Consider the following 17058-nt stretch of genomic DNA (forward strand, 5'->3'; position numbering starts at 1 on the left):
ATTTTACAGATGAGGAAACAGACTGAAGAGAGACTGTGATGTGTTGTGAGTCACACCGCTAGCCGGTGACAGAGCCCAAGTGGCACCCACAGTGCGAGTGCAGTCTCCACCTACCACTGTGCTGTGCCCGCTGCCCCCAGGGAGTGGGGGAGGATGACACAGGCCCTGTAAAGGTCGAGTTGATAAGCCTTTACAACTCATTGAATGTGGGAGCAGAGGGAGAAAGAGCAGTTCAGGCAGGCTGTGAGTCGGCTAATCCTGGGCCCCTTCTTTGGGACCTGAATGCACTGCGGGATGAACTGGAGGTCAGGAGCAGAGATGTCACTCAACCTTCCCAACAGAAAAAAGAGGTCCCTTTTGGATGGTCTGTGTTCAAGCTCTCCCTCCCTCCCTGGTGCTGTCCGGGGTGTCATCTCTCTCCCAAGATAACAGGGCCACCTCAGTCCTCCTCCTAGAGCTATTCTGGGCTGCTCTCTGATCCTCCTCTCTCCCCCAGCCCCTACTTCAGCCCTTCTGCTGGGTGTAGCTGACTGGGGAAGGCCAGCCCAGTTACGTAACCCTGTGGCTGGGACCCGGGAGGCCAGCCTGGGGAGCAGGTGCTCAGCCCCTCCCTCATCACCAGCAGTGAAACTCTTCAGCTGGAGCCCAGCCTCTGGGAAGGCCCAGCATGGAGGCAGCCACAGCTCCGGAGGTGGCTGCGGGATCCAAGCTGAAGGTGAAAGAAGCCAGCCCAGAGGATACTGAAGGACCCCAGGCTTCACCTGGACAGGGGGCTGGCAGCCCCACTCCCCAGCTCCTGCCACCTATAGAAGGTGACCCATGGTGGGTGGGGAGGGTGGGAGGCTGGGTGGTGGGAGTTGGGGAGGATGTCGCCACCTTCCTTACGGCACCTCAGGTTTTTTGCAGAACTAAAGACTTTATGGGATTGGTGCTTAGGATGGAGATAATTTGTGGGAGCCCTGTCCCCGGTGCTTGATGGAGTCTGACTTGTTGCTTAAAGGTCCCTGCTAAGTTTTTGTGTTTTAGCTGAGAAGTCAGTGATCGTGTTGGTGGCACTTTACAGTGACTAAAAATGATCTGTTTATATTTTTGCCTTTTAAAAACTGTTGGTCGCAGGGACTGGGAGGACCTGACATACTAATGGCCAGTCAGGAAGGGACTGAGGGGTGAGAGATAGTGGCTATCTGCAGGAGGAACAGGGAAATCAAAAGCTGTAGCAACGGGGAGGCTAAGAGTGGGGCGGCACAGTGACACTTGGTCTCCTGCTTGGCTGGGCCACAGGGTCAGGACCTCCTTCAACCCCCCACTGCTCCCATGGGAGAGCCTGACCCCTCAGAGTCTGAGCTCCACAGAAGTGGAGCCCTCCTGGGAGAAGCATTCCGTTTCCCCTTCATGATGGTCTCTGTGTGCCTCTCAGCAAAGAGGCGTTCCCAAGTGAGGAGGTGGTTGGCATGCATTCAAGCCTTGGGCTTCCTGCCGCCCATCCCCGAATGCCCTGGCTGAGGCCTCTGTAGCTAACCACTTCGTGGCGCTCACCTGGAATCTTAAGTGAAGAGGATGAAAAAATCTCAAACAAGGAACACATGGACTCCCAGGGTAGGAAGAGGTAGGGGAAAAGATGTACTAGACTTGGAGGCAAAGCTCTAGGCTCAATTCCTAGTGCTGCCTCTAACAGCCCTGTGACCTTGGACAAGGCACTGAACTGATCAGTTTCAATCTTCACTCGGTAAAATGGTGATTAATAACCTCTACCTATCAGCGTAGTTGAAAGGATTGCTGAGATGATCCAAAGTGCCTTGGAAGAGGCCAAACTAAGATGTAAATACATGATCAAATATTTCCAAGTGAGGGATGAAGGCTGAATTCTACTTCCATAGCATTGTGCAGCGGACGCTCTCTGCCTCTTATCCACATGGGAGAGGCAGGTTTTTAGAAACTGTTTGAATGTCAAGGGCAGAGAGCGGGCCAAGTTTGTCTTATTGAAGATGAAGGGAGCAGACGTTAGGGTGAATATATTAAGCTGGGATGACTGAGGCAGAAAACTGGTTTCTTCCCTTAAAAGGCCCAGAGAATAAGTGACAGGCAGCAGGAGAATGAGAGCCAGGACTGCTAAAGCCTTGACTCCCTGTACTGGTCTCCCCAAAACCCTAAAGGAGGGCATTCATCTCCCCCATGCTTTTCCCCTCTGGCTGCAGCCAGCTCCCGACAGCCCCCAGCCACGGTCCCACAAATGCAGCCCAAAGCCCCTTGTGTGCAGCAGCTGTGGACACTGCAGGCCTCAGGGCCACTGGCACCAGTGGCTCAACCCAGTGGTTTCCCAGATGTCACCAGCAGTAAGAACACCTTTGAATACTTTGCAAAATATATGTGCACCTGTTAACTACTTGGAAAAAAAAAGTCATGAATTCAAATCTTAGCTCTGTTCTGTGGCTCTAGGCAAGTCAGTCCACTCCCATTTTCTCATCTGTAAATTGAGGAGTTGAACTAAATCAGGGTCTTAACCTTTTGGTGAATATGGACCCCTAGGAAAATCTAATGAGAGCTATGGACTCTTGCCCTGGGAAAAATACACACAAAAAAAGTTCAGAGAGTCTACAGAGCCCCAAACTCCCTACAAAGATCCTTCAGGGTGCCATGGCCTGGACAAGATGACTCCTAAGCCCCCTGAGAGCTCCAAAGCCTTTCTTCCCCCAACTCCTCTTTCTTAAGAGAGCTCTGGACTGAGGGAGTATTGCAGTGGGCATGTGAAAACATGGGAACTAGAGCAGGCATCAGAAATAGAAATTAATTTGCAAGATCAAAACACAATACAAATGGCCAACAATGAGCTTTTAGTTTGGCAAGCCTGCCACATGGCTAAATAAGCAGGAGTAGGTGGCCAGCATTGGTAAACAGCTCTGTGTCTGTCCTCAGCACTACACTGAGGCACTGTGTCCTGGAGACAAAGCTTGGCAGGGGCTAGAGGAGAGCTTCCAAAACAGGGAGAGGCTGGCGAACAAGCTGCATCCCTCCCATGGAGAAGGTGAGACCAAGACCCTGAGGTGGAGGAGGGAGAGCCCGTCTCTCCCTCACTTCAGCATAATCGCTCCAACTGACTGTGTGTTCTCTTTCAATCTGAACTGCTCTGTGTCTTCCAGGCATGAAAAGCTGAATCTCATGCCTAGGAGCGACCTTTCTTCCCTCCTTCCTTCTGTCCTTCCCTTCCTCCTCCTCCTTTCCGCAAATATGTAGGTTTTGCCTATGATGTGCCATGTGCTCTTCTAGGTGCCAACATTACAGAAATGAACAAAATAAGTAAAAATAACTGCCCCATGGAAGTTAGATTCTAGCAGAGGGAGCTAGCCAATAAATAGGTATAATAGCTAATATGTCAGATGGTGAAATGCTATGCCAAACTAGAGCAGGGAAGGAGATGGCACGTGCTGCGGGGAGGAAGCATGCGAGCCTCTTGCTTCAAATAGAATATTCAGTGAGCGCCTCACTCATAAGGTGATATTTGAGCAGCAACTTGAAGTGAGAGAGCAATGCATACAGATATTTGGGGGAAAATTTTCCACACAGAATAGCCACAAAGACCCTGAGGCAAGAGCGTGCCTTATGGGTTGGGGCCATTGTGGCTGTAGCACAGGGAGGGAGACAGTGGCAGTATTTTGGTCCAAGAGGTAGCAAGGCGAGAAGTAGCAGGTAGCTGTTTATGAGACGAATGGCCAGCCAGTGCGGGGACTGGGAGTAAGGACTGACAGGACCAAGCATAGATTTTTTTTTTTTAAGATGGAGTCTCACTCTGTTGCCAGGCTGGAGCACAGTGGCGTGCTCTCGGCTCACTACAACCTCCGCCTCCCAGGTTCAAGTGATTATCCTGCCTCAGCCTCCTGAGCAGCTGGGACTAGAAGCGTGCCACCACGCCCAGCTCATTTTTGTATTTTTAGTAGAGGTGGGGTTTCACCGTGTTGGCCAGGATGGTCTTGATCTCCTGACCTCGCCATCTGCCCACCTCAGCCTCCCAAAGTGCCGAGACTACAGGCATGAGCCACTGCGCTCAGCCCTAAGTGTAGATTTTAAGGATTTTTCCAGCTGGCTGTATTGGAATAGACTAGATGGGCCTTAGACACAGCAAGATCAACAACTGGGAATGAGAATGAGGGAGAAGGTAGGGAGGTTTTGGAAAAGGAAGGTGTGCAATAGTCACCCAGGAGAATGAGAGACCGAGTGAACTCGGGAAGTCTAGTAGAATTGCCAGGGTCCACTTGGAGGTGGTGGTCACTATTAATGGCCCTCAAGTTAAAGTCCACATAATTTTGTATTTCCTCCCAGTCCTGTTCTGTGCACATACAGGCACTGAGTGGGTGGGAAGTTTATTTAACCAGGGTTAGGTATTGCCAGAAGAGTGCAATGAAGTCAAAGCAGATTAAGGGATTTGGGTGAGTGCAAGAGAGAGAGTATAATAACGGCTGTGTAATCTAAGTTGGGTGGTGAAGAAAGTGCTAACATGAAAGGGTGCTAGGTAGTGAGAGGGTGGTAGGAAAATGATCACAGACCTCAGTGATGCCAAAGAATTGCTGGTGTTGGAGCATGAGAGGAAGTGAGCTAAAGGGATACAGATTGTATTAGCTAGGTATACTAGTGGATACTTGTCCTCTCCTAATTCAGCCACTGGTCCTCGTGGCCATTCTCTAGATCAAGAGCTACAATCCTTCTATGACCAGAATTACAAGCATCTCACTATCTCATCACCACCTCTATAACAGAGATGGCTAACTGGCCACCAAAACGTATGTCACCCCTTCTGTAGTGTAGCGACCTCTGAGACACGGCTGCCTGGACACCTTGCCGGATGGCCATGAGACTAGTTCTTGCTAATGACACGTGAGTGGCAATGGTGAGACACTTCTGGTCCTAGGCTTTGAAGAAGTTACGTTTCTTCAAATATATGTCAGGAATGACAGATATTACATTTTGTTGGCCAGTTAGCCATCTGTCATAGAGGTGGTGATGAGACAGTGGGATGCTTGTAATTCTGATCATAGAAGGATTATAGCTCTTGATCAAATAGGTCTCAGGAATGACAGATGTCTATTTCTCACTAGCATAGAACTAAAAACAATTGTATTGCACAGATAGTTCTCCTCCATGTGGTAATTCAGGGACCCAGGCCACTTTCATCTTGGGGCTCCGCCATTCCTTAGGGCCTCATGATCATCTGCGTATGGCTAGCAGAAGAGGAAAATAAAAATGCAACTTCTTCAAAGCCTGGGACCAGAGGTGATTCTCACCATTGCCACTCATGTGTCATTGGCAAGAACTAGTCTCATGGCCATCCAGCAAGGCAGCTGGGCCACCATGTCTCAGAGGTAGCGACACTATGGAATATTCTGGTGGCCACTTAGCCATCTCTGTTATAGAGGTGGTGATGAGACGATGGGATGCTTAAAATTCTGATCGTAGAAGGACTGTAGCTCTTGGTCTAGAGAATGGCCATGAGGCCCAGTGGCTGAACTAGGAGAGGACAAAGTTATTGGAGGAGCAGTGGGCCAGATGTGAGACGCCCTATAGGGACTGGAAACATAGGTGTTGACACCAGCAGGAGTTATGCCTGGAGCAGTGTTGGAGAGGCAGTGAGCCAGGGCTAAAACCATCAAGCACTAGGGGGACGGCTGTAAGACAGGGAGGGGGAGTAGAGTCGCTTCCTCAGAGAAGTGTTGCCTGTTCCTATGTCCTTTTATTTTTTCTGACCTTAGTTTCATGGTCTTCAAGAAAGTGACACTCTTGCCCCTCTCCTTTGCCATTGCACTCCTCCAGACAGGTTTCTGAGTAGGCCAAGGCCACATCCTCGGCATCTGCTAATGTTTCTCTAAGAAATCCTGGTACTTCTTAGATTCCTGGAAACCTCTAGATAGTTTAAAAGTTATAGCTAGCCTCCTGAATTCACCCTCTTTTGGTGACCCTTCACCCACGTAGGCACTCTCTCTCTCACACACACACACAGCCGCACTCATACACACATACCATTCACACACACATTCATACATGTAAACACATTCATATGTTTACACACACAAACACACACATACACTCATACACACACACATACACCATTCACACACATACACGTAAACACATTCATACATTCACACACACACATATACATACTCATACACATACACACACACACATACATATACATACACACACACAGACACACACACACACACACACCCTCCCCACTCCTCCAATGCTTCCATCTTGATTCTTGGCTCTCCAGGCCATAGCTGGTAACATCGGTCCAAACGATGGAGAAAGGCATCCACTGGAGAAAGACTCTGATCCCATAAAAGGGAATTATGAGAGGATATGAACAATTATAGAATAAGAAAACGGCCATAAACATTAGCAGGATAAAAGCAGGGTAGGTATTAGGAGGAATTTTCTAATCAGAAGTCAAGATCACTGGACTTGAAGTAGTTTTCTCTGATAATTTTTTTTTTTTTTTTTTTTTTTTTGGAGACGGAGTTTCGCTCTTGTTACCCAGGCTGGAGTGCAATGGCGCGATCTCGGCTCACCGCAACCTCCGCCTCCGGGTTCAGGCAATTCTCCCGCCTCAGCCTCCTGAGTAGCTGGGATTACAGGCACGCGCCACCACGCCCAGCTAATTTTTTGTATTTTTAGTAGAGACGGGGTTTCACCATGTTGACCAGGATGGTCTCGATCTCTGGACCTCATGATCCGCCCGCCTCGGCCTCCCAAAGTGCTGGGATTACAGGCGTGAGCCACCGCGCCCAGCCTTCTCTGATAATTTTTGAGAAAGAATTAGACAGCAGTGTGTCTGAGAGACATGTCATGCTGAGAGCAGGCCGGTCACAACCAAAGGCCCTCAAAGGACTTTTCAAGATGCCTTTTCTCTAAGACCCTATGAAGGGAGAAAACCAAACTGACTGTGACAGACCTGCTCTTAGAAAACCTCGGCTCTTAAAGGCTCTAGGCTTTGGTTCACATCCCTCCTGGCATCCAAGGAGGAGAAAGACCTCGGGCATCAGGGGAAGCCATGTCTCCCCAAGGTCAGGACAATTTACACCTCGCTTGACTGCGGATGTGTGAAAAGAGATGCCTCCCCGGGCATTAACTTTCTTAGCAAAGAGCCAGATTGCGCCTGGGTTGGGTTGGGAGGCGATTGGAGAGGGTGCTGCTGACCTGCTGACCGGGCATCTGAAGCTGTCACACTCTCTCCTGCCACCTCTGCACGTAGTCAGCTATGTTAGCCTCACGCCCATCCTCTGCCCTCGCACAGGGAGCCAGGAGCCTGCTGGGAGCAGAGGCCTCACCTACTCATCCTCAAAGTCCATTCTAGAGACTTAAGTTTCATCATCTCTTCAGGAAACCCACTGATGAGCAGAGAACCAGCAATGGAACCGTTCAGGGAGGGAGAGACCGCCGTCCCTGCCGGCAGCCTCTTCCCTCACTCTCTCTGCCCAGCTAGGATCCCCTCTGGACCTCAAGGGCCAGTCTGCTCCTCTTCCCCTAACTCCCCCACCTTAGCTTATGTTCCACATAAACCCATTTCTTTCATTTTTCTCTTTATTTCAGGTGTAAGAATGCTAACATTTTCCAAGGTGTTTTTCTTTCCTTTCTTTTTTTTTTTTATGAGATGGAGTTTTTTCGCCCTGGCTGGAGTGCAATGATGCGATCTCAGCTCACTGCAACCTCCGCCACCCAGTCAAGTGATTCTCCTGCCTCAGCCTCCCGAGTAGCTGGGATTACAGGCATGCGCCACCATGCCCAACTACTTTTCCATTTTTAGTAGAGACGGAGTTTCTCTATGTTGGTCAGGCTGGTCTCAAACTCCCAACCTCAAGTGATCTGCCCACCTCGGCCTCCCAAAGTGCTGGGATTACATGCCCGGCCCCAAGGTGTTTTTCTAAGAAACAAACACTAGGTGGAAACACATACATCAGCTCACAGCTACCCATAAGAGCCCATTCCCTACCTGAGGTCTTGGCAGGGCAGGGTTCAGTGGGCACCTCTGCCAGGTGTGAAGACCTGGGCTCCTCTCCCCACCTCAACCCTTTGAGGTCCTTGGGTATGTCTAGCCCTGCCTTCCCTCTGAGCCTCCTCCCTCCAGGGGCAGGCCACTGTCTGAGCCCTGATTTGGTGCTCAGTGCTGGGTGGATGCTGGCAGGCAGGACACAGGTCATGCTTTGAGAATGGGTCCTTCAGACAGACGATCCTAAATGGGGAAGCAGGAGTCTCAGGTGCCAGGCACATCGTCGCTGCTAGCCGGGAGGTCTCCAGAACACTGGCCTCTCTCTCAGAGCCCTCTTGCTCCCAGCGTCCTTCTTCTGGTGCTTGTAGGCCCTTCCCAACGCCAACATTCTGTAGGCAGGCAACGAAGGGGTAGCAGAGCCACCTTCTCTCCAGCCCTCTCCCTGGCAAATGTAAGAAGGGTTATTTCCTCCCCCAGCAGTGGGGAACCAAGCCCAAAAAGATGAGGTTTTGACCCGCCTTTCCAAGCACGGCCCTCTTTTTCAAAACACCCTTAAGTCATATCCGCCTGTTTTCAACTCCTTGGTTGCTTGCCAAGATGGCCGCAGGAGAAGAGCCCATCACACAAACGCTTCTTCTGTTCTTTATGCCCCGCCCCTCCCAAGCCGCCAAAGCCCAACCAGGGGCAGCCACAGCAGGGTCACTCAGCTCCCTGGGGCTGCTGCATCTGTGCTGAGGCAGTCAAGGCCTGAGCAGGGCACAGAGGATGGCACACAGGCCCGTCAAGTCCTCTCATCACGTATTCCTAGGTGCAGTCTAAGACAAGCACAGCCCAGGCGAAAACATAAGGCACACAGCAGAAAAGGAAACTGCAGAAATAAAACGGACTATGTGTGCTGTATATTGCTATTGATCTTCATCTGCAAAAGTCTCGCGACCTTGAGATTATCATGGGGAGATTCTGGGAGTGAAGTTCTCTGGACAACGCTCTGACGATTGAGCTGGAGGAAGAACACAGTAGAACCTCTGTTTCGGTTGCGTCACTTACGTGTTTGTGTTACGTAATATACATATTTAAACAGTTCATCCATAAGTGAGCAAACATATGTCATAGTGAGTGCTCAGGGAAGTATTTTCACAGAAGTGTGCCTTATCAAAGAGTCTGGAATCCACTGTCAAGCAGTCATGCTGTTTGCCACAGGAATGTACCAGGGGTGAAGTTGTTCCAAATGCCAAGAATGAACTGTCACAGGGAGTCTGGGTTGTTGGGAACTGAAGCACTGTCACATTCTACTGAAGATAACATCAGCCAGGCAACTGCCTCTGCCTGAGAAAGGGGGAGACCGCAGTCAGGAAAAGGCTAGAAAATGGAGTCCATCTCAGCCAGGCCCCCGAGGGAACCCAGAGGGAATATTTGTGCTTTGGCAGCCAAGACAGTGTGAGGCATCCCGAGAGGAAAGAAATGACACCTGGTCATCCTCCGAACCTACACTCAGCACTTTTCCAGCATCTCCTGTCTTCATCCTGGAAGCCCGTACACGTCGTCTGAGCTCCACTTCTCACCGGGACAGGCCCGTGAGATCAAGGCAAAATGGGCGGTGGACCTGATCTGTCCCAGAATCTGTACAGAGTGATCCTCCGCAAACTGAAATAAGACTGCAAAGGTGCCCGGGGGCAGAGTGGCCATGCAGAGTAAGGGACCCAGACGCGCGCTCCCTCTGCAGTGATGTCAGTGTTGTCTCTGTGGGCGGCCGGGCAGGCCAGGGTGTTGACTCTGCCTGCAGAATGGAGAGCATTCTCCCAAGCCTCATACCTAACTGGGAGGTCAGGATTAACGTGAAAAGTGACCGTGATGAAAGGAAAGGGAAGGGCAAATGTAGAAAAGGGGTGGAAAGGCAACCCACACAGACAAGGCTGCTCTATACACAAGCAGAAAAATACAAATGCCTCCATCAGGATGGAATGCCTCCAGATGACGGAAAGTCAGCACTTGAGAGTTACAAGTAAAAGAAGTGTCAGACTCAAGCTCCAGTACTCTTTCTGCTGAGAAATTAACGTTCCCCAGGGCATTCCTTAAGCCAACCCCTCATCCCCAAATCCCAGCAGGATGATAGGAGCACTCTTCCCCTTCCCTCTGAGAAGGGCTCAATTTGGTGACTGACTCCTGGGCCACCCACCCACAGCAGGCAGCTGGATGCAGGATTTACTTTCTCTGAGTATGCATCTCCTGTTCTCTCTCTTTCCATCATTCAGAGCACCCCAAGATCTGGCTACCTCGGGCCCTGAGGCAGACCTACATCCGGAAGGTTGGGGACACAGTGAACCTGCTAATCCCATTCCAGGTGATCATGCCAGCCCCATACTCAGTCTATGTCTGGGGCCAGCCTAGGCTTTGGATTTGGAAACAGATACTAAGAGTCCTGCTAGCAGAGAGGCGATCTTCCCACCCTTGGATAGAAGGGGTCACACCACCAGAAGTCTGAGGCCAAATGACCTCTGTACTCCTAAGGGTGGGTTTGGGTAGGACGAGGTGTGCCCCATGAGATGGTGTGAGGCAGATCCATGCCCTTTAGTCTGCAGAGGCCTGGGAGCTTGCGATTAGGAGAGTTCTTAGGAGTTTGAGTAGCTATTTAGTCGGTCCCAGCTGCCTCGGGTGTCCATGACGTAAGCTCTCAGAGGTTGGGCGACTCAACGCCATCCCTCTTTCCCAAGATCCTTAGGCAGTTGCTGAAAGGAGGAGGCCCCCAGGAGGGTCCACCAACTTCTAACTCAAGGAATGTGCAGGCCAAGTCAAGCCTCCCTGTGAACCTGGGGTGGGCGAGACCCATACAGCAGCAGGGAAAGTCAAGAAGCCTCTCGGGGATGCTCAAAGCGTTACCCTCATTCCTCAGGGCAAGCCCAAACCTCAAGCCACCTGGACACACGATGGCTGTGCCTTGGACACCAGCCGTGTGAGCGTGCGGAATGGGGAGCGAGACTCCATCCTCTTCATCCGAGAAGCCCAACGTGCTGACTCAGGTCGCTACCAACTCCGTGTCCAGCTAGGCGGGCTGGAGGCCACGGCCACCATTGACATCCTGGTGATTGGTACGGTGGGTGGAGTGGGACATGGGGGGGCGGTCCTCAGGAACTCCCTCTCCAGGCTGAAGAGGAGCCAGCTCAGAGAGCTGGGGAAGCTGGGGCAAGGCCCCCACATTGTATCTGGGACACAGGGTTGGTGCAGAAGAGGTAGCTAGCAGGAAAAGAGGCCAGGGCACTCCTGAGGTGACTTCAATGCATGTGGGCTGTTCCGCACCCACTGCCATAGCTTTGCCCTTTCAGAGAGGCCAGGCCCTCCTCAGAGTATTAAGCTGGTGGACGTCTGGGGCTTCAACGCTACCCTAGAATGGACACCTCCCCAAGATACGGGCAATACAGCACTCCTGGGATACACGGTGCAGAAGGCTGACACAAAATCTGGGGTGAGGCCAGCTGGGAAGGAAGGAGGGTGGAAGAGGGCATGCTGGAACAGGCCTGTGCCAGCTCCACGTCGGGTGGCTGATTTGTGGCATCATGTCGGGGCCCCGCAGCTGTGGTTCACGGTGCTGGAGCACTATCACCGCACCAGCTGCATCGTCTCCGACCTCATCGTCGGCAACTCCTATGCCTTCCGCGTCTTTGCTGAAAACCAGTGCGGACTAAGTGAAACAGCCCCCATCACCACTGACCTCGCCCACATCCAGAAAGCGGGTAAGGAGGGCATGGGGACTGTTGGCTGGGAAGACTTAAGGATAGGCCTGGCACAGTGGCTCATGCCTATAATCCCAGCACTTTGGGAGGCCAAGGCGGGCGTATCACCTGAGGTCAGGAGTTCAAGACCAGCCTGGCCAACATGGTGAAACCTCATCTCTACTAAAAATACAAAAATTAGCCAGGCATGGTGGTGCACGCCTGTAATCCTAGCTCCTCAGGAGGCTGAGGCAGGAGAATTGCTTGAATTAGAGAGGCGGAGGTTGCAGTGAGCCGAGATCACACCACTGCACTCCAGCCTGGGCAATAGAGTGAGACTCCATCTCAGGGAAAAAAAAAGAAAGACTTAAGGATAAAGAGTCGACAAGGGCTGGGATCACAGAAGCTACATCCTGGCCCCTCTTGGTGCCCTCAGCTACTGTTTACAAGACCAAGGGGTTTGCCCAGCGAGACTTTTCTGAAGCCCCAAAGTTTACCCAGCCTCTGGCCGACTGCACGACAGTCACCGGCTATAATACCCATCTCTTCTGCTGTGTCCGTGCCTCTCCCCGGGTGAGTGGGGGTTCTGGGGGGTGTTGTGCTGAGCTGCTTCCCGTTCCTGCCTGTCCTAACCTAAGCTGAGTTGCAGAGCATTGTAACATAACATCTGTTCCCATCACCGCCATCTGCCTCTTCAACAGCATGGTATTTAGGAACAGTTGGGGTAGCTGGAGTCCAAGACGGACTGATGAGAATGACATTTCCTTTTGAGTGTTTGTTCCTCATATATGAAGATGTTGCTTACTGACCTGCCGGCAATTAGGCATGTGCTTCAAGTTGTTTCTCTGGTGGGAGTGACGGCGTCCCGGTGGTTTCTCCTTCCCTATCTGTACCTCATCCAATCAGGGCCATGCACATGCAAACTGCCTAGAGTTCAGCCTTTGGCCACAACCCTGAGCAAGGCCTCTGTGTACAATCTAGTCCTTATGCTCCGCACACAGGATTAAACACCATTAACAACCTGTACCAAGAACCTTTTGGGTTTTGAGTCTAGGCCAGACTACATGGAGATAACGTCTCAGAAGGGGGATATCAATAGCCCACTCTAGAAACTATTCTCTAACCAGAGACGACAGAGGCAACTCATAAGTGAGCAGTGGGGATAGAATACAAATGATTCACAAGAGGAGAGCCCGATGCTCAGTGCTTCTGAGCCATAAAGGGGCTGCCTGAGAGCATGGAACAGAAGTTAGCAGTTTTCTCCCAGTCAGAAATATTGGTGAAGAAAGTGAGGTTTCAGGTGCTATTTTCAACCAAGAGAAGGAGCTTGGGGGACTGCTGAAAGTGCTGAAAGAGGAACCCCTTTCCACGGTGTAAGGAACAGGGAGCCCTCTAGAAAGCCATTATCTATACGTGGACAGAGTCCCAGAGACTGAGCACAGAAAGACCGTTGCTTCTTACCCCCGCTCCTCCTTGCCGCCTCCCTCATCTTTGTCTTCCAGCCCAAGATCATCTGGCTGAAGAACAAGATGGATATCCAAGGCAACCCTAAGTACAGAGCCCTGACTCACCTGGGGATCTGCTCCCTAGAGATCCGCAAGCCTGGTCCCTTTGATGGAGGCATCTATACCTGCAAGGCAGTGAACCCTCTAGGGGAGGCATCTGTGGACTGTCGGGTGGATGTGAAAGGTAAGGGCAAGAGGAGAATTAGTGCCTTAGGCTACCGGTCACCTCCTCTCTCCACCGTGGAAGAGTCAAGGGTCAGAGATGCAAGTCTAGGTAGAGAAGGGGTTCCCCTGCTGGACACTCTCATCACTGTCATCATCAGGATGTATTGGAGGAGATATTTTACTTTATTTTATTTATTTATTATTTTTACTTATTTATTTATTATTTTTATTTATTTATTTTTTGAGACGAAGTTTCGCTCTTGTTACCCAGGCTGGAGTGCAATGGCGCGATCTCGGCTCACTGCAACCTCCTCCTCCTGGGTTCAAGCAATTCTCCTGCCTCAGCCTCCCGAGTAGCTGGGACTACAGGCACGCGCCACCATGCCCAGCTAATTTTTGTATTTTTAGTAGAGACGGGGTTTTACCTTGTTGACCAGGATGGTCCCGATCTCTTGACCTCGTGATCCACCTGCCTCGGCCTCCCAAAGTGCTGGAATTATAGGCGTGAGCCACCGCGCCCGGCCTATTTTTTTGTTTTTTGAGATAGAATGTCGCTCTGTCACCCAAGCTGGAGTGCAGTGGAGCAATCTCGGCTCACTGCAACCTCCACTTCCCAGGTTCAAGTGGTTCTCCTGCCTCAGCCTCCTGAGTAGCTGGGATTACAGGCACATGCTACCTCGCCCAGCTAAGTTTTGTATTTTTAGTAGAGACAGGGTTTCACCATGTTGATCAAGCTGGTCTGGAACTCTTGACCTCATGATCCGCTTGTCTCAGTCTCCCAAAGTGCTGGGATTACAGGCGTGAGCCACCACGCCCGGCCTGGAGGACATATTTTAATTATCTACTATCTCATGTCTCTCCATCATAATTTAATAATATAGGAAGAGTTATTATTTCCATTTTGCAAATGAGAAAACAAAAGTATATGGAGGGAACTGGTTTGCCCAAGAGTTCCAGTGTCAGTTAATCGACCACCTGGCACTGGTGGAAAGAGCCCAGGTCTCAGTCCTCACTCAGATCGTTTTCTTTATGCCATGCAATCTTCTGACTCAGCCTAGGAAAGCTGCAGCTGTTTGTTGGGCTTTATTCCACTTTCCTGTTTGGTTTGTTTAAAGGTAATATTGCATATCCTCTCTACTTCCTTATTTAGTCACTTATCTATACCTGTCACCTTGTTCAGACCTCTATCATTGTGTTTAACATATTGTTTTATAATTATCTATTTGTAGATCTGTTTCCCTGTTAAATTATAAGCACTTAGATGGCAGGGACGGTGTGTTATTCGCCTTTGTTCCTGCAGTGTCTAGCCCAGTTTCTGACACATGGTGGACACTCTAAATGTTTGTTGCATGAATCGAGAATGAATGAGACCTTACATGTCCAGTTCTTCTCTATGTATAGACTGCCTAATTAGCACCAGTGACTCCCCAAAAACCTGAAATAGAACATTCCTTTCTAATGCTCTGAAAGAAGGTTTCTCAGAGATTTCTGAGATGTTAACACTGAGAAATGTCTGAATTATTGCAGTTCCTAATTGAGGACACCTAAGAGGATGTGGTACTCTGGTAAAGGTAAGTAAAGACAGGCAAGGTGACTCAATGGATTAGTTCATGTTTATGGCTAGTTTTGTTGAGTCAGGGACAGAGGTGCATTCCTGAGCCTTTCAGTCATGTATCCACTGGTGACCACTTTTGTTGTAACCATTTTTTTTTGAGATGAAGTCTTACTCTGTTGCCCAGGCTGGAATGCAGTGGCGCCATCTTGGCTCACTGCAATCTCCACCTCTTGGGTTCAAGCGATTCTCCTGCCTCAGTCTCCCGAGTAGCTGGGATTACAGGCACATGCCACCATGCCTGGCTAATTTTTGTATTTTTAGTAGTGATGGAGTTTCACCATGTTGGCCAGGCTGGTCTTAAACTCCTGACCTCAAGTGATCTGCCTGCCTCGGCCTCCCAAAGTACTGGGATTACAGGTGTGAGCCACCACGCCCAGCTGTTGTAACCATTTTTAAAAGTGAATACCAGGGCCGGGCGCGGTGGCTCACGCCTGTAATCCCATCATTTTGGGAGGCCAAGGCGAGTGGATCACGAGGTCAAGACCATCCTGGTCAACATAGTGAAACCCCATCTCTACTAAAAATACAAAAAAAATTAGCTGGGCATGGTGGCGCGTGCCTGTAATCCCAGCTACTCAGGAGGCTGAGGCAGGAGAATTGCCTGAACCCAGGAGGCGGAGGTTGCGGTGAGCCGAGATCGTGCCATTGCACTCCAGCCTGGGTAACAAGAGCGAAACTCCATCTCAAAAAACAAAAAAAAACAAAAATGAATACCATCATCCCTGTGGAGAGAATTTATACTAGCTGCAGTCTGCTTTTGTCATATCCTCTCTATGTCTGCATGTCTGCACTCCTCAAGTCGATGGTAGGAATTAAACCTAATGGTCCTCTGAAGAAGAGTGATAGCATCCACCTAGTCATAAGGAGGTTCTGTGGGAGGGAGCTGGGCAGGTGTTGTAGGAAAAGATGTCAAGGAACCCACAGGAGTCACAGCGCTATATGCCTGTGGGGTGGGTAAGGACAGGGAGGCTGCTCCTCGACTGAGTAAACACCTCAGGATCATAAGCATGGTAAAAAACGGATTAATACATTTGTCTTTTACTTTGAAGCTTGTGGATTCCTTCCCTTCCAAGAGATGAAGATCCTCCTTCTCATTTATGTCAATTATAATTTAACCTTTAGGTGTGTGGTCCCAAGCAGCACATTACTGGCAAAAGGCAACTCAGCTCATCATTTAGAACTTGACAGCTCCTTTAGATTTTCCATCATTCACAGTAGGTATGCTGTGTACAAACTGAGACATAAGGTGAAAAAGAAGCTTGAGACAGAACGAAAGAGAACAAGTTCCCAGTGTCCCCTCTGACTTGTAGCTGCTGGCTGATGGAAATTGAAAATGAATTTGATCCCAGAAGACATTTATTTAAGGCTCTCACTGGTATGTAGCAAATGAAAGCCCTAAGGGATGCGTTACAAGTACAGACTTCTCAGAAAAGCGCTCTCCCACAGTCGGCTTGCAGAGACAGCTCTCCCTCCCTCACCTCCCTCTCTGTGTTAATGTTATTTGTATTCGAGCTAGTTGCCCCTTTCCCTCTCTCACAGCCAGTGCCCAGCAATGAAGTGAATTCATGGCACAGGAGCCAGGGACCGTGACGAGGATGCCCTCAGCAGCCTGGTGTGCTCTGGCCGTTTGCTGTCATGGCTACGAAGTGCTCTCTCTTTCCAGTGCCTCCAGGAAGCCCGCCCGTGGTGAGACTCTGTCCTCCAGGAGCTTCGGCGCCATGTCTGGTTTGGATTCATCTAAATAAATGTGTGACTCCCCAGTGCCTAAGTGTCCCTGTATTTCAGACTTTCTATGAAACATTTGGAAAGCTGCCATCCTTTAGCCAGGCTGTAAAGAACCTCAGGGCCCTAAGGCTCCCCGATCTATTCCCACATCCACATTCTCTTCCACAGAGGTTTCTAACACTGTCCTTTTCCCTAGACATCTATGACAGAACCAAATTCAACTCTCCACAGTACCAAGTGCTGGAAAGAAATGCCAAAGGTGACTTACTCTCTGCCTCTATGGGCTTTCCAATTTAAGTTGGGATAACAGGACGCACATCCACCGCAAAGAGGCAAACAGCAGAACACTAATATACATAGAGC

At 50.2% G+C, this 17058-nt stretch overlaps 1 protein-coding gene across 3 annotated transcripts; it reads left to right on the forward strand.

Moving 5' to 3' along the window:
- The first annotated feature begins 27 nt into the window (after positions 1-27).
- MYBPHL (myosin binding protein H like) lies at positions 28-16733 on the forward strand. Of its 3 annotated transcripts, XR_010341241.1 has the most exons (10): positions 28-812; positions 10231-10319; positions 10869-11064; positions 11299-11438; positions 11547-11706; positions 12122-12258; positions 13188-13374; positions 14409-14470; positions 14883-14926; positions 16510-16733. XR_010341241.1 is itself a non-coding variant. In XM_064372734.1 (9 exons), the coding sequence occupies exons 1-8, from the start codon at positions 668-670 to the stop codon at positions 14891-14893; spliced, it is 1065 nt and encodes a 354-aa protein (XP_064228804.1). In that variant the 5' UTR covers positions 28-667; the 3' UTR covers positions 14894-14926; positions 16510-16733. The 3 variants fall into 3 exon arrangements, 2 of the variants coding, with proteins under 2 accessions (XP_064228804.1, XP_064228805.1); XM_064372734.1 differs by lacking the exon at positions 14409-14470; XM_064372735.1 differs by lacking the exon at positions 14409-14470 and having other exon boundaries at positions 10869-10995.
- Positions 16734-17058: the final 325 nt, after the last annotated feature.

The sequence above is a fragment of the Aotus nancymaae genome, unplaced genomic scaffold (assembly GCF_030222135.1).
Source record: "Aotus nancymaae isolate 86718 unplaced genomic scaffold, 86718_ANA_hifiasm-v0.15.2.pri h1tg000007l, whole genome shotgun sequence".
Taxonomy (NCBI): Eukaryota; Metazoa; Chordata; class Mammalia; order Primates; family Aotidae; genus Aotus; species Aotus nancymaae.